Here is a 21,879-nt window from a genome sequence, read left to right as displayed (position 1 = left end):
TTAGTAAGTTCCGTTTCTTCTTGGTACATATGCTATACTTTATTTGTACATAGTGTATTATGGTTATAAAATATTATATATTACGTATATAATAGAGAAGGGGAGAAATTTATTAATTACTAATATAATTCTATATTTAATTAGTCAAGAGACATAACCGTAGCATTGTTTTTTTTTCGTCTTACAAAAATATCAATTTTTAGACAGACAGACACGTGAAACCGCCAAGAGCGAAGGGACACTACTTTTAATTCAGTTTTTACATATATGTGCATGCCTATGCATGTATAACCATATGAAAATAACGCGACAATGATTCCACATGGATTAGAAGATATTCGTTCCATTACTGCAAAAATATAATTGACTACACCTATAATAAATAGTGTATTATTCGTACGGAACGTCATCCTTTACACTACAGTCTGTCGAGGAACAATGTGTTGTCACTTGTTCAGTCCAATTAGCGAATACAAAATAAATTTCAACTGTCCTCGGGACAGTTCTTTAGGCCTCAGAGAACACAATTTTAATTAATGCACACAAAATACGTTGCGCCTAGCAGACTGGATATTTTACAATCGCCTGATCGTATTCTCCTCCTCGACGGAACGTACATATCATCACGAGAACGATGGCATCTCTATATTCGCAAAATAATAATTGCTCGGGATCAATGTCTATACATTTGACATTTTCTCAACGTGCCTCACGATATCTTTCAGTTTATACACCAACTCTTGCAACTGTTGTATGGTACACGTGAACGTTATGTACTTTATTTCACTGGACTTCTTCAAGCTCAGTCGAATGTTATAAATTGGCATGCTAACCGAACGACAAGTGCTAACCTGTGGACAAGCAGAATTATTTGACGTTATTTATATGGAACACGTTTTGTACATTGCTAAGATTATTTAAAATAATATAATATATTATTTAAAATAATAATATATAATAATATAATACACGTCATTGTTGAAAAATGAAGAATTCACCTTGACGCAGTGATGCAGCCGCCAATCAATGTCCACTATATGTGGTACGTTATCCCCCGTCAGTTCCAATTGGGTCTGGATATCGAGCTTGCTGTTCGCATAAGCGTTACACAGCTTCTCTGTTCTTTGGCCGCTAATGTGTTCATCCTGGAGGAAAATCCTCAAGCTTTCCTCGTCGTAATCGTGTCTGGCAGCCTCCACGAAGAGACAAGAGATGTTGGCAACGGCGGCTTTTATTAAATCCGGCTTGGATGGATATAAACTAGTGATGCCTGACAAGAAAAATAAGATAGAACGATCTTTAATAATGTAATAAGCTCAAGTGTTTTACAGTCCACAGAAATGGCTTAAAAGAGACTTGCTTACTTTTTGTATCATTAGTGTTCCTGCAAATGTAAGATACTACAGTGTCCAGTAACTGCAAAAACGTTTCATCGGGTAAGAGATTGCTGTTTTGGATGTCCGCTATACCGTCGATAATTCCCTTCGTCAGTTCCATTTCGCAATAATGCAGTGGGTGCTTTTTAACGCAAATGATAGGTAACAACAATTACTTATCACGTACGTGTATGCGGATCAAGTTTTATGAAATATCGATCGATTCTTTGCATATTGACGAATGAACTTGTCTGGAAATATAAAAAAAGTTACGTTTTCAACCTGTTAAAATGTAGTTTCGAAAAACGTAAGATAAAAATTGGGTTAACCTCTAAAATGTAACCTCTGAACAACGCTATCACTCATACGTTACACTTGCGTATTTCGCTAACCGCGCACTACAGATATTCGATTGTTCCTTCTGTCAAACTTGTCATGTGCTGTCAAAAACACACACCTCTCTCTTGCGAAAAAAAGTTCACTAACCTATGCGGACGTAAAATTCGTCCGGGGGATGTTTCTGGCAGATTGGCTGGTTAAATGTGAGCTGATAAACCGTAAAGAATGCCATTACACGTGACGAATAAGCTTTTGCGTTTGTGTGCACAACGTTAAATATATGAGAATGTTGGATAGCCTCTTAAAACGAAAACGCAGAATTGGATGGCGATGTCTCGTAAAACCACCCGCGCGAATTCCGAAAGCAACGCTTTATTTGCCGTTCCTTTTAACTTCTTGCGAGATTAGTTTAACAGTTTCTTCCCCCATTAGTCATGCTCAATACACAGTAAACGAGTTTGGGTATTTTTGATACCTGCTAAAAGATTCTTGGCTTCAGGATGCAAGTACAAAAATAGCCGGGGACGAATTATCTGGCAAAAGAATTAAACAAATCTGGAAGCAAATAGCTTGCATTTCATTTGCAAGTTGTTAAATTATTTTCAAAATATAACCTCCAATGTGTAGCAGTGCCGAAAAGAAGAGGATAATCATTCTTATCGTTTTACTCATGATGGAAGCTAAGGGCAGCGAACAGAATGCAAACATGAAACTCGATGACCCCGAACATGACCATGAACAGAGAGAAACCAGAGAGCGGCCACCAGCCTCCTAGTTCGTTCTGTATCGGTGATATGCCGAATCAGCTGAATAAGCTTACCCTTCCCACCACACCACCACAGACTTTCTTCGTCTAGCACCTAGTCTCTGTGGACTAATACGGCCAAGACGAACCAATAGTCGATAACCATGTCGAACCAATAGTCGATAACCATGTCGAACCAATAGTCGGCTAAGGTTATAATCCACCCTTCCCACTCTAAAGTCACTAGATTGACCATCTAGTGACTTTATCCCACCCCAGACAACAGCACACGGCGGCAACCCATCCGAGCTGCTCACCGTGCCCAACGTTGCTTGACTTCAGTGATCGACGGGAACTGGTGTTTTGCAACGTGGCACGGCCGTTGTCAGTTCGTTTACGCTCGGTAATGATACAAGTGAGCATTTTCCAGCGGTACGGAAAGTATATACTATGAATAGCTACAATTCGGCGTGAAGCGCGGTAGTCTAGTGGCTAAGCAAGTACGCTAGTTTTTTCATTCAGGATCCTTTTTCTAGCAATATATATATTATACGGTACAACTTAACACTTAAGTTTAAGTTAGTTAGAATAAGATATTAAGTACAAATTCAGATAAGATATATTGTATACTGAGCTTTAAGGTCTAAGATGGCCCTCGCTGAAGTTTTTTGCAATTTTTGATATTGTCAGTTCTTGTTTATTGGAACATATTATTTGTAATATCTTTAGTGGATCTCAATAAAGAATTTAAAAACAAAACAAATCTAGTGGCTAAGCGCGAGACTCGTATTTTGCCATCCGCGCAAGTTGGGTTCGAGACCGAGTTGTGATAATTTTTTTTCTTCGGATTTTTGTTTCTTTGTGTTTGCATTATATTTTTTTATTATGTAAATAATAAATTATTATGTAAATAATGATTTCTTATGTTTTATTATATTTTGGAAGTATACGTATATAATGAGACATAAACATATACATTTAATATTTGTAAACTTTTTATTTATTTATATAGTTTGTATACTGTCGAGTGTTTATTTATTATAAAATTCTGACATGACTGTATGTACAGTGTTGCGGATGAAAATTTATATAAAAGCATAAAATATTTTTACCTTCCCTTTCGAACGTACTATGACTCGTTCGAAAGTAGAGTTTCATGGGAAAGCTTCCTTGTGAATAGTTTGGACACGAATCATATTATATTATTACATTTATAATATTACGTATGATTATCTAATCTACTTTCGCACGTTGAATGCGGAAACTCTGACCGGGTCTACAATAGGTCTAGCATCATAATCTATTCATAACACATTTTCGGGAGCGCTAAAACTCATGTCAGTTCCAGTCAGTCGAAAACGCTATTTGTCAGGCGGCGCGTCAAACCGGTCAAACGTAGAGATAAACGTCAGGAAATTAGAGAGGATCAAGGGAGAGTGTGGCCAATAAGCCGGAAGCCGCCATGTTGAGCACAATGAGATGAATTAAGCGCGACTTTCGAAAGCGTACATATATGTATTGTAAATGCGAAAGAATGCAAAATGTTATGTAAAGAAGTAATATAATCGTATCAGTAACATTCTACTAAAGAGTAAATATTATACATGTTAATACTTAGCCTCCAAATATTAGAGAAAATCGTTGAAGAGAATATGTATGATCTTCATCCATCGAATTGTGTCCATAATGAAATAAATCGTCACGTATCTCTTTAAATATAGACAATGTGTCAATACTACAGATTCTCTAATGCTTTTACTATTTGGAAGGAATATATAGTGATGAAAAGATTATATTTTACAATTTATTATTTACTATAGCATCCCCCGTCCCGGCTTCGCGTCCGCGATATTTATGTGTAGAATTAAATAAAAATACATTTTACACCTTCTCACCTGTTAGGGGTAGAATTTCGAAAAACCCTCCCTTAGTGAGCACCTACGTGATAGTAGGAATATACCCTTACAATTTCAAGTCGATAGGTGGCAGTGGTGTTCGGATATCATACAAATGTATGTCTATATATATGAAAATAGCGGAAGTTCTCAATATGGCGGAGCCAATCAGCGATGAGTCCCTACATCGGCCACACTCTCCCTTGACCCTCACTACAGGAAATGTGCCCGTGGAGGCTGGTGGCCGCTCTCAGGTTTCTCTCTGGCGATTCCGAAGGGGACAATCGTTAGGTGCACAACGATTGTCCCGAGTTCTTTTTTCAACTTGTTATTTCGTATTTCGTATTTAACTCACTTTTGAAATTGGCCATATCGAACCTGAAAGGGATCGAGTGCCATTAAACACTAAGAAGAAGAAGAAGGTTTCTCTCTGCCATGAAACTCGATGACCCCGAGACGATCGAGCAAAAGTACAGAAGTTATCTTACCTTAATTAAACGCTTTGACATTGGAGCATGTTCGTGTGAAGCATCTGTATTTCCGCGTTCAGGAGCTCTGAATACTTTTAATCTTTATGTTGAACAATGACTATTGTTGTAAATTTCTCTTATAAAAAATCTTTCTACAGATTGTTCTAATAATTGCAATTAAATAATTATTCAATACATGTTCTAGCTAGACGTAATTTTTATTTGTCACAAAATAATTGATTTTTCATCGATTTGATGTTACAATATCATAGTGTAAAATTGTCGTGTTTTATTACTCATCTCACAGCAACACATATTTTTCCAGAATACTTGCTCTAGCGCGAACTAGACCGAAAGGCATCTCCGACAAAGATCTGGCTGTTGAGATGCCGGACTTGCAGCCGATTCAACGAGCTCAGATCATAAACAAGCTACTGTCACAGGGGTACTTTGAGCTCTTCAAGCAAGGGGACTCATTGTCCTATCAGTTAAAGGATCCTCAAAAAGTAGCTAAAGGCGCCGATAATGAAGAGAAGATCGTGTACAAGATCATTGAGGAGGCTGGGAACAAGGGAATATGGACACGAGACATCAGATTCAAGTCGAACTTGATGCACACGCAATTGCAGAAGATTCTGAAGAGCCTCGAGACGAAAAAGTTCATCAAGGTCGTTAAATCTGTAGCAGCGAGTAAGAAAAAGGTGTACATGCTGTACAACTTGCAACCGGACGAATCCGTAACGGGTGGCGCGTGGTACCAGGACCAGGACTTTGAGACGGAGTTCGTCGATATATTGAATCAGCAGTGTTATCGATTTCTCGAGCAAAAGAGGGAGAAGATGAAGAGCTGCGAAGCAGGCCCCATCGCCGCGAGGAACATGACGTACGCGTCGTCCAAGGAAGTATGGAAGTTCATCTCGGATTTAGGAATAAGCAAGGTAAACTGCTGTCGTGAACAACGTGTCAAGAGTTCTTTTCTCGTACGCAGTTTCTCGCTGTAGTTAAAGAGAATCGACGATGTTCGCAGGTAAAATTATCCGTAGACGATATGGAGATGATCTTAAACACCCTGGTTTACGACGGGAAGATTGAAAGAGTACCCTCAGCGGATGGAAACAATCTATACAGGGCGATTCAGCCTTTGCTCAGTTCACCCGGATTGATCAGGACTCCGTGCGTCATATGTCCGGTAAGTGTGTGTCCGTAATATTTTATTTATTTATTTTAACGTTGATTTTTGAAGTATCGAATAACTGAAAGAATTTAGGAAAAATCATTTTTTTCTTTTCTCGTTCTTGTTTTCCTGCAGGTGAGATCGCAGTGTTTCGAAGATGGCCCCATCACGCCTATCAAGTGCCAGTACATCCGAGAATGGCTATAATAGATACACTCGAAATTTAGATAGTAATTTACGCAAATATTTCATTTTACCTTCTCTTCTTTCCGTTTGGATAGATAAGAGACTGGTACGAAAAAAATACCTGAATTTAGGAAATTGGTACATATGCTATACTTTATTTGTATATAGTGTATTATGGTTAAAAAATTATATATTACGTATATAATAGAGAAGGGGAGAAATTTATTAATTACTAATATAATTCTATATTTAATTAGTCAAGAGACATAACCGTAGCATTGTTTTTTTTTCGTCTTACAAAAATATCAATTTTTAGACAGACAGACACGTGAAACCGCCAAGAGCGAAGGGACACTACTTTTAATTCAGTTTTTACATATATGTGCATGCCTATGCATGTATAACCATATGAAAATAACGCGACAATGATTCCACATGGATTAGAAGATATTCGTTCCATTACTGCAAAAATATAATTGACTACACCTATAATAAATAGTGTATTATTCGTACGGAACGTCATCCTTTACACTACAGTCTGTCGAGGAACAATGTGTTGTCACTTGTTCAGTCCAATTAGCGAATACAAAATAAATTTCAACTGTCCTCGGGACAGTTCTTTAGGCCTCAGAGAACACAATTTTAATTAATGCACACAAAATACGTTGCGCCTAGCAGACTGGATATTTTACAATCGCCTGATCGTATTCTCCTCCTCGACGGAACGTACATATCATCACGAGAACGATGGCATCTCTATATTCGCAAAATAATAATTGCTCGGGATCAATGTCTATACATTTGACATTTTCTCAACGTGCCTCACGATATCTTTCAGTTTATACACCAACTCTTGCAACTGTTGTATGGTACACGTGAACGTTATGTACTTTATTTCACTGGACTTCTTCAAGCTCAGTCGAATGTTATAAATTGGCATGCTAACCGAACGACAAGTGCTAACCTGTGGACAAGCAGAATTATTTGACGTTATTTATATGGAAGACGTTTTGTACATTGCTAAGATTATTTAAAATAATATAATATAATATATTATTTAAAATAATAATATATAATAATATAATACACGTCATTGTTGAAAAATGAAGAATTCACCTTGACGCAGTGATGCAGCCGCCAATCAATGTCCACTATATGTGGTACGTTATCCCCCGTCAGTTCCAATTGGGTCTGGATATCGAGCTTGCTGTTCGCATAAGCGTTACACAGCTTCTCCGTTCTTTGGCCGCTAATGTGTTCATCCTGGAGGAAAATCCTCAAGCTTTCCTCGTCGTAATCGTGTCTGGCAGCCTCCACGAAGAGACAAGAGATGTTGGCAACGGCGGCTTTTATTAAATCCGGCTTGGATGGATATAAACTAGTGATGCCTGACAAGAAAAATAAGATAGAACGATCTTTAATAATGTAATAAGCTCAAGTATTTTACAGTCCGCAGAAATGGCTCAAACGAGACTTGCTTACTTTTTGTATCATTAGTGTTCCTGCAAATGTAAGATACTACGGTGTCCAGTAACTGCCAAAACGTTTCATCGGGTAAGAGATTGCTGTTTTGGATGTCCGCTATACCGTCGATAATTCCCTTCGTCAGTTCCATTTCGCAATAATGCAGTGGGTGCTTTTTAACGCAAATGATAGGTAACAACAATTACTTATCACGTACGTGTATGCGGATCAAGTTTTATGAAATATCGATCGATTCTTTGCATATTGACGAATGAACTTGTCTGGAAATATAAAAAAAGTTACGTTTTCAACCTGTTAAAATGTAGTTTCGAAAAACGTAAGATAAAAATTGGGTTAACCTCTAAAATGTAACCTCTGAACAACGCTATCACTCATACGTTACACTTGCGTATTTCGCTAACCGCGCACTACAGATATTACGAAAGATCTTGAGAAAAGTACCTTCGTCTCGATATCAAGCATCGATTATTCCTTCTGTCAAACTTGTCATGTGCTGTCAAAAACACACGCCTCTCTTGCGAAAAAAAGTTCACTAACTTACGCGCCATCTACGCACGAAGTTCTTCTGACAGCGAACTAATCAATCACGTGAAGTTAGTTGCGTTTCATTCAAATTCCGTACGCGCGCTTCTTCCGCTTCTCTTTCGCACCCTCTCTCTCTCAATCTCGAGACAATCGGGACAGCACGATCACGAATCTGAGTTTTTCTTACGAATTTTATCTCAATATGCAATTATAAGTCGCAGTCTGGAGAACACGCGTGTCAGATTCACGAAGCTGATATGTCTGGTCTGTTAATCACCAGTTGTCACGTTCGTTTAATGAACCCTACGTGCCATGACGAGCAAATCGATTCCGCATTTCTACAGATCTTGCGTAAAACGATGAGTGTTGATATATACTTATAACAAAATTGTGTATACAAAAATTCACATCTCGCTCGGCGCCTTATTATATAAAGGAGTAAATCAAGCTGTTTCGAGTAAAACCGAGAGTCTCTCTTTTTTTTTTGGTACAAGGCCGGATTCGTAAAAACTGATTCCAGCTTATCTCGTCATTGGACAATAGCCTTGAGTTTGAAGCTTCGAGGTGAGCACACGTATTTTTTTGTTCCAGCCAACGTACAGAATATATTGTATTTCTTATTCTGAACGCTGTATACCGTAATTGCGTGCGAGTGTACGCAGGGAATAATACATTTGCCATTGCCATTGTGCGTAGGACGGCATTCCCACAGAAGAATGAGACCCGCGTTCGTTCTGTTATTCGCTCTTGCGCTTTCCGCGCTCGTTTCGGGGACGGAGTACTACGCGGAGACGTTCGACAACCTGGACATGGATGCGATTCTCCACAGCGATCGTCTCTTCAATCAGTACATGGATTGCATTCTCGACAGAGGCCCATGCACCGCCGATGGACGCACCCTCAGACGTGAGTGCGCAATTGATGCCTTTTTTCTTCATTCTGGCAGTAGTTTTATCATACTTATTGCACTTCTTCCAAGTGACAAGGGAAAAATGCGGCATTCTGTATTAAAAAAAAAAAACAAAAAACAGGAAGAAAAAAATGAATACTGGGAAAACATTCCTCTAGCGTATATTTGTCGATACAGATCAATGGAAGTTGAAATAATCTCTGTTCTTTTCGCACATAGGCATACTCCCGGACGCAGTGGCCTCAGTTTGCGCAAGGTGTAACCCGAGGCAGCAGGAGATGGCGCAGAAGATAGGCAATCACTTGAGGAATCATAAACCGCAGGCTTGGGCGAAGTTTCTCCGTAAATTCGACCCCAACGAAAAATACGTTACAGCTTTCGAACAATTCTTGGACTCGTAATCTTCGCTTTGTTACGTATGCTACTTATATGTACAGGATTCTCCGTTCTGCATGGAGAGAATTTTTGAGTAACGCAGCGCGCTGGCGTATTTGCGCGTTAAAATCATATTATTATTACATAAAATCGAAATTTTTATATTTTTTTATATTAACAAATCAGTCAGTAATACTCCTTTTCAGAAAAATTCTCTCCATTTATCAACGCCAAGTTCTCTTCTCGGTAAATTTAATTTTATTGAATGTACCAAGAAAATCTATAATGCTATCGTCGCAAGAGATGCAAAATTTGAGGATTAAGCTTAATTGCGACGTCACCACAGAGACGTCACGTGATGACATTTACATATTTTTATTTCGCAATTCTTTAATGACCATCTCCACACCGCGTTTCCAAGTGGCGGGGTCATTTTTCATATACCAATCAGTAATTTTGTCTAGGAAGGCTACTTGCTTCTCCGTGCATTTTCTACACCTCGTGATATACGCCTCTGCAAATTTCTCTAAAAAGTAAGATCGAGAGACGATGCATTACAAAAAATTATACTTCTGCATAAAGATATTTGTAATTCTTATTAATTATTAAAATGTTTCGGGACATCGTTAGTATCTCGACTAAAAAAAAACGAGAAGAAAATATAATAATAATTTAAATACAAATGCGATATATTGAACATAATACATTAGTTTTTTTTACGAAAAAGAATTAACATTGGGGTCAATAACTTTGCAAACGCGGCATATCTGTTTCCAGTCGCATGATTGAGAGAAAAAAAGGAAAAAAAATTACCTTTCAAGAAGCGTGCAGCTGCGGTGACACAGGGGGAGGTGTTCAGCATACAGCTGACGTATTGGTTTCTCAAACGAGGATTGGCCAGTATCGCATCGATATCGATGTCGTCATATTTACTCGAGTATCTCTCTTCGGCCATTGAGTACGTGAGCAGCAAGCCGCAAATCAGCGCGAGGCCGATCACCACCGATTTGCCGGTCATTTTTCTATATTCGATTTTCAAACGCGCAATCGTCGGGTATTCCGATAGAACTGGACGCTATGGTGTCCCCCATGCTCGTATTTATAGACGACGAGAGGGACGTGCGAGAATGCCACTGCCGTACAAGAGAAGAGAGGACGTGACGTCCATTCTTCTCGAAATAAGAAAGAAAAAACCGCTCGCGACAAGCTTTCGACAAGGTTGATCCTCCGGTTTCTCTGGACGAGTAAAACAAAACGCAGGGGCAGTGGAAAGAGCGTTCGTTAAACGAGTTTCCAGAAAATGCGGACGTAAAATTCGTCCGGGGGATTTGCTTCTGGCAGATTAGCTGGTTAAATGTGAGCTGATAAACCGCAAATACCATTACGCGTGACGAATAAGCTTTTGCGTTTGTGTGCACAACGTTAAATATGAGAATGTGATAGCCTCTTAAAACGAAAACGCAGAATTGGATGGCGATGTCTCGTAAAACCACCCGCGCGAATTCCGAAAGCAACGCTTTATTTGCCGTTCCTTTTAACTTCTTGCGAGATTAGTTTAACAGTTTCTTCCCCCATTAGTCATGCTCAATACACAGTAAACGAGTTTGGGTATTTTTGATACCTGCTAAAAGATTCTTGGCTTCAGGATGCAAGTACAAAAATAGCCGGGGACGAATTATCTGGCAAAAGAATTAAACAAATCTGGAAGCAAATAGCTTGCATTTCATTTGCAAGTTGTTAAATTATTTTCAATATTTTAATATTTTATATGCGTAACATGAAATGCGAGATATCTCGTCATCCGTCCGCAATGTGTTAAATATTACTTTTTTTCTAAGAAATATTTTCTTCTCAAACGTTGCATTTTTTATAATTCTCCCGAAATGTGTTAGAAGAAATTTTAATCAAAACTCGAAAGTTCGAAACTCGCGTATTGAATCGAACTCGCACATTCAATATTCACGAATGTTTTCGGCGATGATTTCGAGAAAAGTGCTTTAGATATTAATCAATCTTAATGACGCATCGTTCAAGGATAGCCACTTCCATATTCTTACGAATTTGACAAATTTTATTATGATATAAACGTCCGAATTCCTATTAGTGATGCCAGTAAAATTCTCTTTAGATTTATCTTCGGAATAACTTTTTATGCGTGCGCCGTTTTGTTAGATGGAAAAGAACAGCCTAACCTAACCTAATGTAAGCTAAGTCCACGTGAACCAGCTCTGTAGCAAGAAGACAGAATTTAATAAAATGTAACCTCTAATGTGTAGCAGTGCCGAAAAGAAGAGGATAAAGCCTATTACACAATGCAAAGGAACAGGCAACAGGAACAGGGAATAACCAATCGCGTTACACGATTTGAGTACGGATGACCAAATCGAGCAACGCGATTGGCTATTCCCTGTTCCTGTTGCCTGTTCCTTTGCATTGTGTAATAGGCTTAATCATTCTTATCGTTTTACTCATGATGGAAGCGAAGGGCAGCGGTTTACAGAATGCAAACATGAAACTCGATGACCCCGAGACGATCGAGCAAAAGTACGGAAGTTATCTTACCTTAATTAAACGCTTTGACATTGGAGCATGTTCGTGTGAATCATCTGTATTTCCGCGTTCAGGAGTTCTGAATACTTTTAATCTTTATGTTGAACAATGACTATTGTTGTAAATTTCTCTTATAAAAAATCTTTCTACAGATTGTTCTAATAATTGCAATTAAATAATTATTCAATACATGTTCTAGCTAGACGTAATTTTTATTTGTCACAAAATAATTTGATTTTTCATCGATTTGATGTTACAATATCATAGTGTAAAATTGTCGTGTTTTATTACTCATCTCACAGCAACATATATTTTTCCAGAATACTTGCTCTAGCGCGAACTAGACCGAAAGGCATCTCCGACAAAGATCTGGCTGTTGAGATGCCGGACTTGCAGCCGATTCAACGAGCTCAGATCATAAACAAGCTACTGTCACAGGGGTACTTTGAGCTCTTCAAGCAAGGGGACTCATTATCCTATCAGTTAAAGGATCCTCAAAAAGTAGCTAAAGGCGCCGATAATGAAGAGAAGATCGTGTACAAGATCATTGAGGAGGCTGGGAACAAGGGAATATGGACACGAGACATCAGATTCAAGTCGAACTTGATGCACACGCAATTGCAGAAGATTCTGAAGAGCCTCGAGACGAAAAAGTTCATCAAGGTCGTTAAATCTGTAGCAGCGAGTAAGAAAAAGGTGTACATGCTGTACAACTTGCAACCGGACGAATCCGTAACGGGTGGCGCGTGGTACCAGGACCAGGACTTTGAGACGGAGTTCGTCGATATATTGAATCAGCAGTGTTATCGATTTCTCGAGCAAAAGAGGGAGAAGATGAAGAGCTGCGAAGCAGGCCCCATCGCCGCGAGGAACATGACGTACGCGTCGTCCAAGGAAGTATGGAAGTTCATCTCGGATTTAGGAATAAGCAAGGTAAACTGCTGTCGTGAACAACGTGTCAAGAGTTCTTTTCTCGTACGCAGTTTCTCGCTGTAGTTAAAGAGAATCGACGATGTTCGCAGGTAAAATTATCCGTAGACGATATGGAGATGATCTTAAACACCCTGGTTTACGACGGGAAGATTGAAAGAGTACCCTCAGCGGATGGAAACAATCTATACAGGGCGATTCAGCCTTTGCTCAGTTCACCCGGATTGATCAGGACTCCGTGCGGCATATGTCCGGTAAGTGTGTGTCCGTAATATTTTATTTATTTATTTTAACGTTGATTTTTGAAGTATCGAATAACTGAAAGAATTTAGGAAAAATCATTTTTTCTTTTCTCGTTCTTGTTTTCCTGCAGGTGAGATCGCAGTGTTTCGAAGATGGCCCCATCACGCCTATCAAGTGCCAGTACATCCGAGAATGGCTATAATAGATACACTCGAAATTTAGATAGTAATTTATGCAAATATTTCATTTTACCTTCTCTTCTTTCCGTTTGGATAGATAAGAGACTGGTACGAAAATACCTGAATTTAGAAAATTATTTTGTACATATAAAAACCACGCAAGGAGATTTGTAGTATTCTTATATTATTTATTTTACTTATAGTTTACTGCTAAATACAGGTAGCAATTTTATAAAAATCGCGTGTCTTACCTATTTTATTTCTTTAAAAATATATCTTGGAACTTTGGGATAATTTGTGTAAATAATTTATTTTCAGAATGATACGATAGTATCAATAATCGGATAACTGCTAGTAGTTACCAACCGTGCTCACTTTGGACTCGCTGTTTCCCACTACCGCCGCAATATGCGTTAGCTGTCAAGTGTCAACACGTTGCATGCTGCAACATGACTCCGGATAGACAAATTCCCATGTTCTCCTACGATGAGGGAGACTTTAATTTTACTGTAAAACCATACGACGAGACTGAGTCGTCGCTCGATCGTATTTTACGGCGGACATGGCAGCGGGCTGAAGAAGCAAAATTATTTCGATACACTTTAAACATAAGAAGCTGCAAAACGTTACGAGGAAAATACAGGTTTCTGGCGCAGGTGATCTAAACATTCATCAGTACGTGAAATGAGCGAATTTTCGCCAGTCGTGCGTAACGATAGCAGTGACGATTTCAGTTAAATCCAGACAGAGCTCTGCATAGGCGCAAGCCACAATCGATCACGTCCATGTTGCAACCGTTCAGTCCCATGGGCTTCAATTTCACCAAGCTGACGCCGCAGGAGACGCTGTTCGACGTAGGGAACGGTGACGGTAACGACGTGGTCGCGATTAACGCCAGTCCCCTGGAGCAGGGTCACAGCTTGCTTCTCACGGAGCGTTTCAAGTGTCTGCCACAGGTCGTGACGGAGCACAGCCTCCGCAAGGCGATAGAGTTGTGTCTTCTGAGTGGTTCACGGTAATCGTAGGTCGCTCTATCGTTGAGAAACGTCCAGGCCGCGAGGGACGACGTGTCATCTCTTGTTTTAACTCGTTTTCAGGTATTTGAGATTCGCTTTCAACAGTCTCTGCGCTCATGCATCCGTGAATCACTTACACTGGCACTTGTACTGTTTGAAGCAGGAGATGCCGCTTGAATACATCGTACGTAACGTCACATTGGGCTCAATCCGTTTATTACAAGTCTTGCAATTATTACATTATTGCATTATGAACGTTTTATTTTTATTTCATTACTTTGTCTCAGGATACTCGCAGTTACGTGTCCGGTGTGCGTCTACTGGTAGATTATCCGGCGAAAGGATTCTGCCTCAAGTTGTCTAGCTTTCAAGATATCGGAGATCTCGTAGCTCGAGCATTCCTCGTGGCGAATTATTTACAAGCGTGCCAGGTAGCGCATAATGTGTACATCACACGAGCGAGGTCGAGAGCCAGTAGTGAGTTGTACGATGATGTACGCATTTATATCTGGGCTAGAAAAAGTTCTACCGGCGTGAAAGACACGACAGCGTTCATACCTGCGGTGTGCGAGCTGTTTGGTCACTTATCGATCAGAGGTAGGATCGAGAGATTTACAGTCAGTACCATAACATTTCCGCATCGAAATAAATTCAAATTGTTGTCACATTTCATGTGGTTTTAGATGAAGAAATATACGACAAGTTGACGGAAAACGACGTGATCGAAGATCTCAACGATATTACGGAAGAATATTTTTCACTGCTCAGGGATGAACTTAAAGATATTTTAGAGAAATAAAAAAAAAGGAAGATGGGAGAAAAATACAAGACGAAATCAGAAATTCAGGGAACAGATAGTGATGTATTTATTGAATGATATAAATTAAAATGGACGAAATATATATTCTATATTTTTCTAATTAAGCATTATACATCTCAGTTGTCTAAAAAGACTGGAAAATACAATTGCCCGCTCATCCTTTCGGACCCACCAATCAGATCTACCTACCATCGATCGGTCGTTCCGCACCGTCATGTTTTCCGAACGCTGTCAAAGGCGTTCGGATGACACGTGGTCTTCTTCTGCAAAGATTCACCGTTATCAGATACGTGATTAGACATCTGTGCTCGTCAGATAGAATGCCGAAGAGGCCTACGCAAAGTGCCCCGGACAGAAAGGCGATTCAGAACCCCGCTGCAGGTACCCCAGTCGGCTCGTATCCCACTGGTGGAACTAACCTCAATCCTTCGCGCGTCGAGATGGTGGAAACGGAGCGTGCGGCCAGCGACGATGACCGTCGTCGAGTAGAGTATTTGGAGACACCCGTGAAGTCGGAAAACGACAAGAAGGAGTACAGGTTAGAAAGTTATTACTGCTGTATCTGCGTCCTTCCGTAGCTTCCTCTCGACGTCGCGTTTCGTCGCATGTCATCTTGTCTCATTGATCTCCTGTTGTCTGGTTTCTTTAACTCTTATTTGATATTTGAAGTTGTATAGTCATTTTGTTTATCACGTTTTTTTTCGATTGAATTCTTATTATCATTGTCTGTCGGATTTAGAGTCATCAGATTGCAGAATGGCTTGACAGCTTTATTGGTATCTGACATATATTCAAAAACAAGTGCTTCGCAAGACGAAGATGATGAGGATGAAACCAGTGAAGATGAAACGGAAGGTGAAAGTGAGGAATATGATGATGAAGAGGATGATGATGATGATGATGAGGATGTTGATGAAGATGACATGGACAGTGCAAGCGACGATGAAGTAGGCGTTTCAACTAAACACGTTAAGAGAGAGGAAAAGAAGGTATTGACAAGTGCAATGATAATGGAAGGAGAGCGTTATCCTCTTTGATTTTCCTGAAATTTATATTAAAAATGTCTCAACCTTTCTCTTAACAATTTTTATCCAAAATTAACTTTAAATCGATATGCTTAATTTATAATTTACCTGTATACCGTTTTCCATGTAATATTTAAGCAAAATTTTTCATGAACAGGCAGCATGTGGTTTGTCCATAGGCGTGGGCAGTTTCAGCGATCCACCGGAGATCCCAGGCATGGCGCATTTCCTCGAGCATATGGTCTTCATGGGATCAGAGAAATATCCTCAAGTATATATATCAAACTCGCACAGATTCACTACGAATAAAATTAATTCCTTCACATTCACGAATCCATAAGTATCATCTTACTTGCAGGAAAACGAATTGGATTCGTTTCTCAGTAAGCACGGTGGCTTCTCGAACGCTATGACCGATTGCGAGATCACGACGTTTTACTTCGACGTGCAAGAGAAGTATCTATTTCCAGCGCTCGATCGCTTCACTCAGTTCTTCATCAAGCCTTTGATGAAGAAGGACGCCATTTCGCGCGAGCGCGAGGCCGTGGAAAGCGGTATATACACATATTATAATCGTGCCGTTACTGTTATTGCTCGTCATTTTGATACGCCATGCTCACGTAGAATTTCAGTTGGCCGTACCGGACGACGAGAACAGGAAGGAGCAACTGTTCTCGACTTTCGCGCGCGCGGGCCACCCGGCTGGCAAGTTCGTCTGGGGCAATCTGGTAACGTTGCGCGACAACGTGGACGATGATGTGCTCTACGCGGAGCTACACAAATTCAGAGAACGTCATTACAGTGCCAACAGAATGACGCTGACCATACAGGTACGTCATAAAACTTCGTTGCAAAGCTTGCTTGTAACAGCGACTTGTAACGAGTTTCCTTACATACATCTGCTCTTATAGGCGAGACTGTCGCTGGACAAGTTGGAGGAATACGTCACGACGTGCTTCACGGACATACCGAACAACGGACTTCCACCGACCGACTTCACCGAGTTCAAGGACGCCGTTTCCTTCGATACTCCAGCATTCCGAAGGATGTACAACATCAAGCCCGTCAAGGATTACGGTCAGGTAGGTAAAAAAATTATACAAACGTATATCTTCGTTAAATTCATCGTTTTTATTCTGTTATACAAATCGTCTTTCAGTTGGAGTTAACATGGGCGATGCCTTCGCTGCTCGATTTCTACAAGAGCAAACCGCACGACTACGTCTCGTGGATTCTGGGACACGAGGGGAAAGGTTCCTTAATCAGTTATCTGCGCAAGAACATGTGGGCTGTGGACATACTTTGCGGCAGCAACGAGAATGACTTCGAGCACAATTCCATGTACGCTCTGATGAAGCTGACCGTGATGCTCACCGACAAGGGACAGGAACACCTATCGGAAGTGTTGGACGCGATTTTCTCTTTTATCAATTTGATGAGAAGAGAGGGCCCGCAGAAGAGGATCTACGATGAAATCTGTCAGATCGAAGAGACCGATTTCAGGTAAAGCAATAGCCCGAAGAATGAACAAATTGCGCGAAATAAATTAATTTTGCGTTCGAGATTTTGGCTCTAACGCGGCTTTTGGTTTTTTCGTTTTAGATTTTCCGAGGATGAAGACCCAGTGGATTACGTGGAGCGTTTGTGCGAGAACATGCACTTCTACCCACCGCGCGACTACATAATAGGGGAGAGCCTCTACTTCGAATACAATCCGGAGCTTATACGGTGCTGCATGGACCGCTTGGTGCCGGAGCACGTGAACATTATAGTCCTCAACAATAAATTCACTGACAAGGAGCTGCACAAGGTTGAGCCGTGGTTCAACACGCACTATGACGACCTCGAAGTACCGCGGGAAGCAATCGAGCGTTGGAAAACGATCGAACCGCTGCCGGAATTCCACTTGTCGTTGCCGAACGAGTTCCTCACCAGCGACTTCTCCCTCATAACGCTACCGGCGAACGTAGCGAAGTATCCCACGAAGGTGTACGGCAATTTGATCTGCGAAATTTGGTATCGTCCGGATACGAAATTCCTTCTGCCAGATTGCTTCGTGAACTTCCATCTCATCAGTCCCCTGGTGCTCCAGTCGTCGAAGAAGTAAGTAGCAACGGTATTTCCTATCCTGACGATCGTAAATGCGATAGAATTATTACATCGTTCGAAACAACGTTCGCATTAATGATATTTCAGCACAGCTCTCATGGATTTGTACGTCACGATATTAAAGCTGCTACTAGTTGAGGAATTGTATCCAGCCACAGCGGCTAATCTCGACTACGACATTACCGCCAGCGAGAAGGGTATCACCGTGAAAGTGAATGGGTTTAACGAGAAGCTACCAGTGAGTGTTTATCGTATCGAAATTGTCTGTAATTAATTTCCTGGTCCAGCAACGTTCTCCTCGTCTTACAGCTCCTGTCGAGAACTATCGCAGAATACATACGGAATTATTCGAATCTTGTGAAAATCGATTTATTTGAGCTCGCGAAGGAGCAGCAGCTCAAGAAATATTACAACTCGTTCATAAGGCCTGGGAAGCTTGCCAGGTAAGGATTCTTCATTGTCTGAGCATTAATCGCATTAGTTAGGAAATATTATTAAATAATAACCGATCAATATAAATAAAACGCATGCGATTTTTATCCATTTTTTAGGGACGTAAGACTGTGCATACTGAAGCACGTTCACTATACGTACATAGACACGTACACCGTTTTACGTGACGTCTGTTTCGAGGAATTTCAAGACTTCATCAAAGATTTCACCGATCACCTGTACATACAGTGTCTCGTGCAAGGCAACACGACGGAAGAGGCTGCGGTGGAGAATGTGAAAAAGTTTGTCGAGATACTCGATTGCGGATCGCTGCTTCCCGATATGATACCGCAAATGAGAGTCTCGCAGATACCTTCGGGCGCGCACTACTGCAAGTTGAGAAATCTCAATAAAACCGACGCGAATTCCGTAGTGGTGAATTACTATCAGGCAGGAGTCGAGTCGATCGAGCTGTCGGTGTTGATCGATTTGCTGATGGTAATGTGGCCGTCTTTCTATGAAATCCGGTTTACTCTACACGTTAGTCTAAGTGTCGCGCGTTTGTGTGTTTTCAGCTACTAATGGAGGAGCCGTTGTTCAACAAGCTCAGAACGCAGGAGCAGCTCGGCTACGACATTTCCTGCAGCTTGAGGAACATCTACGGGGTTTTAGGGTGTTGCATCACAATTTACATTCAGGCGAACAAGTACACGACTGAGCACGTGGACCGGCGGATCGAGGAATTTTTAAAATTTTTTATGAAAACTTTAGAAGAAACCTCGGAAGAGGACTTCAACAACGCGAAGGATTCGCTGACGAAATTGAAGCAGTGCGTCGATATCGACTTGCAGGAGGAGTTCGACAGGAACTGGAATGAAATTACGAAGTGGCAGTACATGTTTGATAGAATCGAGAGGGAAGTCGTCGCGATACAGAATATCACGATGAACGAGGTGAAGGATTGGGTCATGAAGTATACGCCGAACGGAGGCAACTACAGGAAATTGAGCGTACACGTCGTGGGAACTGCTCCGAACGAGAATAAAGACATGAAGAACGAAGAAAAGACGAACGATCTCAACAATATCGAAGTTTCCGGTAAGTTTATCGAAGATATTATTGACGTAGTATTCTTTCCTCCTTCCTCGCATCTTTTCTCTTTTTCCATTTTACTGATACTTTAATAATGATTCTTTCGACCCTGAATGCAACATTTTTAAAATTAATATTAAAGAATGTCGTTACTAAGAGGTTGCATGTATAATTTACGTTACTTTTTTCATTACAGACGTTACAGAGGATGGCAAACCGGATTCGGAATACTTGCAGTACTCCTTAGAATATACAATTGATAAAATACGAGATAATCACATTACTGACATACAAAAGTACAAGCAGCGGCTCGAACTTTATCCACCGAGTGAAGGGATTCATCCTATGCTAGACAAATGACGCTCCAACAATAACGTGTAATCGGTTAATAAAATGATAAATCATACTACTACCTTAAGAAATGTCATAGCTCTTTTCTATTTATTGAATTGATTTACGTGAAGCACTAACTCTAAGAAATACTCTACGATGGAATGCGGACTTTAGGGAACAGTTTTCTCGTAAATATTTTACAGGCTACTGTCTCTACTCTCGATGTATACGTTGCCGTTATTGTAACAATTAATGATATGAAAAAATGAAATTATACATTAATAAATTACAACGCATACACGTAAACTTCGATATTTCAGGCGTTATTTAATATTTAATAAGTTAATATGTAGGAAAAACCGTCTTTCAATTGGAATGAAATTTCTTAAAGAACGTTAGTTAGCATTTAAGCAGTAGTTTGCGAGCTTTTTACAAATTATTCGTCGTTTACCGTCGCGCACTTTTCGTAAAATATTATAAAATTAATAATTAAAAACGGAAACATCATAGGAAAATGTAAGGAATAACGAAACATTGTAATGAAGATAGTCGGGAGATTCTGGCGGAAGAAGATAAAAAGTATTCGCTCCGTACACTTTTTCATATTCTTTTAATTGTATTCAAGACATGACAACACGTTTTCAATAAATCAGTAAACTTCCGAAAATGTCAGCCAACCGTATCCGAGAACCCCCTCGCCCGCCCGCCCGCCCTTTCCCCTCTTACTCGTGTTAAGAGCTTTCTTGCAAAACTCGATTGAAAGTTTGTTGCCTTTTGCCGAAGCCGCGCACCGTATCTCGTGCGGGGCTTCGCCTTTATAAAACTCAACAGAGGACTACGAATCTTAATTATTCTAATTCTGCGTGTGTATGTGTGTTGTGAGAGGTTGCGCTTATAGAAAGTAAATAAAGGATTAAATATTACACTCTTGAGAGAAAGGAAGAAACTTAAAATCCATCTGCCAATTGGACCAACTACTCTGCTATTTCCCGAAAAGAAAATTTCCCTCATACTCGACTCGGTGTAACTCGCACAACTGCGATGCGAGAGCGTAAAGAAGATGAGCAGAGCACTTGCATTCCAAAAACCAGATTTACAGCGAGTATCAATAATAATGCAATTTAAGTATTTCTAAATCGTTACAACATCCATTAAGAGTGCGTTTCGCATTTTATATCTCGAATAATCATCGTTATATATTGTTTTTTTTTCTTTTTTTTTCCATTGCGGTAGTATTATAGAGTTGCCACTACATTTATATTAATTATTTACCTGCTACTCTCCAAATATGTGTGTATCCGTTTTTTAAAAGTAGTTTAAATGTGACTTTAGAGTTACAATAGTCGCTTTTTTTTCCTCGGTTGCCTCGTGTTCTCGCCAGCACTGATTCTCTCTTCACTTCGTCTCTCGTTCCTCCCTCTCCTTCCGTTCTCTCGCGCCCTTTCGCCTCCCTTTTTTTAAATCATGTTAATAACCCTGGGATTTCGCGGAAGTTGCGTGAATAATAGTTACTCAGAGACTTTTGCACACGATCTCTCGGGCTTTTTCTTTTTTTCTTTTTTGAACCAGCGAAAGCATAGAATCAGCTCTGCTCGACACTAGACATGAGTGGGGTACATGTTACAACAGTAAGTGTTTACAATGGTATTAATAATCCAACGAGAATACAC

At 40.2% G+C, this 21,879-nt stretch overlaps 8 protein-coding genes and 1 long non-coding RNA gene across 11 annotated transcripts; 5 read left to right on the top strand and 4 right to left on the bottom strand.

Moving 5' to 3' along the window:
- Positions 1–19: 19 nt before the first annotated feature.
- LOC113562975 (COMM domain-containing protein 3-like) lies at positions 20–2,770 on the bottom strand. The gene is made up of 4 exons (XM_026973879.1): positions 1,863–2,770; positions 1,365–1,627; positions 999–1,270; positions 20–851 (listed from the first exon to the last, which is right to left on the bottom strand). The coding sequence occupies exons 2-4, from the start codon at positions 1,495–1,497 to the stop codon at positions 681–683; spliced, it is 576 nt and encodes a 191-aa protein (XP_026829680.1). The 5' UTR covers positions 1,498–1,627; positions 1,863–2,770; the 3' UTR covers positions 20–680.
- Positions 2,771–4,562: 1,792 nt separating this feature from the next.
- Positions 4,563–6,394, top strand: LOC113562974 (DNA-directed RNA polymerase III subunit RPC6-like). Its single transcript, XM_026973877.1, has 4 exons — positions 4,563–4,825; positions 5,151–5,763; positions 5,853–6,014; positions 6,135–6,394. The coding sequence occupies exons 1-4, from the start codon at positions 4,791–4,793 to the stop codon at positions 6,204–6,206; spliced, it is 882 nt and encodes a 293-aa protein (XP_026829678.1). The 5' UTR covers positions 4,563–4,790; the 3' UTR covers positions 6,207–6,394.
- Positions 6,395–6,414: 20 nt separating this feature from the next.
- LOC105275343 (COMM domain-containing protein 3) lies at positions 6,415–8,160 on the bottom strand. The gene is made up of 4 exons (XM_026973878.1): positions 8,009–8,160; positions 7,668–7,930; positions 7,302–7,573; positions 6,415–7,149 (listed from the first exon to the last, which is right to left on the bottom strand). The coding sequence occupies exons 2-4, from the start codon at positions 7,798–7,800 to the stop codon at positions 6,979–6,981; spliced, it is 576 nt and encodes a 191-aa protein (XP_026829679.1). The 5' UTR covers positions 7,801–7,930; positions 8,009–8,160; the 3' UTR covers positions 6,415–6,978.
- Positions 8,161–8,231: 71 nt separating this feature from the next.
- Positions 8,232–9,639, top strand: LOC105275344 (ejaculatory bulb-specific protein 3). The gene is made up of 3 exons (XM_011332119.3): positions 8,232–8,759; positions 8,892–9,101; positions 9,325–9,639. The coding sequence occupies exons 2-3, from the start codon at positions 8,912–8,914 to the stop codon at positions 9,504–9,506; spliced, it is 372 nt and encodes a 123-aa protein (XP_011330421.1). The 5' UTR covers positions 8,232–8,759; positions 8,892–8,911; the 3' UTR covers positions 9,507–9,639.
- Positions 9,640–9,720: 81 nt separating this feature from the next.
- On the bottom strand, positions 9,721–11,752 carry LOC105275345 (ejaculatory bulb-specific protein 3). Its single transcript, XM_011332120.2, has 3 exons — positions 11,102–11,752; positions 10,294–10,841; positions 9,721–10,006 (listed from the first exon to the last, which is right to left on the bottom strand). Exons 2-3 carry the CDS (start codon positions 10,496–10,498, stop codon positions 9,846–9,848), a joined length of 366 nt encoding a protein of 121 aa, XP_011330422.1. The 5' UTR covers positions 10,499–10,841; positions 11,102–11,752; the 3' UTR covers positions 9,721–9,845.
- A 96-nt stretch (positions 11,753–11,848) lies between these two features.
- LOC105275337 (probable DNA-directed RNA polymerase III subunit RPC6) lies at positions 11,849–13,620 on the top strand. Its single transcript, XM_011332107.2, has 4 exons — positions 11,849–12,024; positions 12,351–12,963; positions 13,053–13,214; positions 13,334–13,620. Exons 1-4 carry the CDS (start codon positions 11,855–11,857, stop codon positions 13,403–13,405), a joined length of 1,017 nt encoding a protein of 338 aa, XP_011330409.1. The 5' UTR covers positions 11,849–11,854; the 3' UTR covers positions 13,406–13,620.
- A 145-nt stretch (positions 13,621–13,765) lies between these two features.
- On the top strand, positions 13,766–15,300 carry LOC105275338 (GDP-D-glucose phosphorylase 1). Of its 3 annotated transcripts, none has more exons than XM_011332108.3 (5): positions 13,766–14,038; positions 14,117–14,397; positions 14,480–14,582; positions 14,686–14,995; positions 15,082–15,300. In XM_011332108.3, the coding sequence occupies exons 1-5, from the start codon at positions 13,832–13,834 to the stop codon at positions 15,195–15,197; spliced, it is 1,017 nt and encodes a 338-aa protein (XP_011330410.2). In that variant the 5' UTR covers positions 13,766–13,831; the 3' UTR covers positions 15,198–15,300. The 3 variants fall into 3 exon arrangements, with proteins under 3 accessions (XP_011330410.2, XP_026829661.1, XP_026829662.1); XM_026973860.1 differs by having other exon boundaries at positions 13,895–14,057; positions 14,127–14,397; XM_026973861.1 differs by having other exon boundaries at positions 13,906–14,038; positions 14,127–14,397.
- Positions 15,288–15,947, bottom strand: LOC105275340. Its single transcript, XR_893226.2, has 2 exons — positions 15,638–15,947; positions 15,288–15,481 (listed from the first exon to the last, which is right to left on the bottom strand). It is a non-coding gene; the product is annotated as an uncharacterized LOC105275340 (long non-coding RNA).
- LOC105275341 (nardilysin) lies at positions 15,445–20,876 on the top strand. Its single transcript, XM_011332109.3, has 13 exons — positions 15,445–15,756; positions 15,958–16,207; positions 16,401–16,514; positions 16,602–16,797; positions 16,868–17,073; positions 17,155–17,325; positions 17,403–17,746; positions 17,846–18,346; positions 18,440–18,590; positions 18,662–18,795; positions 18,904–19,282; positions 19,360–19,882; positions 20,073–20,876. The coding sequence occupies exons 1-13, from the start codon at positions 15,464–15,466 to the stop codon at positions 20,234–20,236; spliced, it is 3,426 nt and encodes a 1,141-aa protein (XP_011330411.2). The 5' UTR covers positions 15,445–15,463; the 3' UTR covers positions 20,237–20,876.
- Positions 20,877–21,879: the final 1,003 nt, after the last annotated feature.

Source organism: Ooceraea biroi, chromosome 11 (genome assembly GCF_003672135.1).
Source record: "Ooceraea biroi isolate clonal line C1 chromosome 11, Obir_v5.4, whole genome shotgun sequence".
Taxonomy (NCBI): domain Eukaryota; kingdom Metazoa; phylum Arthropoda; class Insecta; order Hymenoptera; family Formicidae; genus Ooceraea; species Ooceraea biroi.
This window is presented reverse-complemented; position numbering and strand designations above follow the sequence as displayed.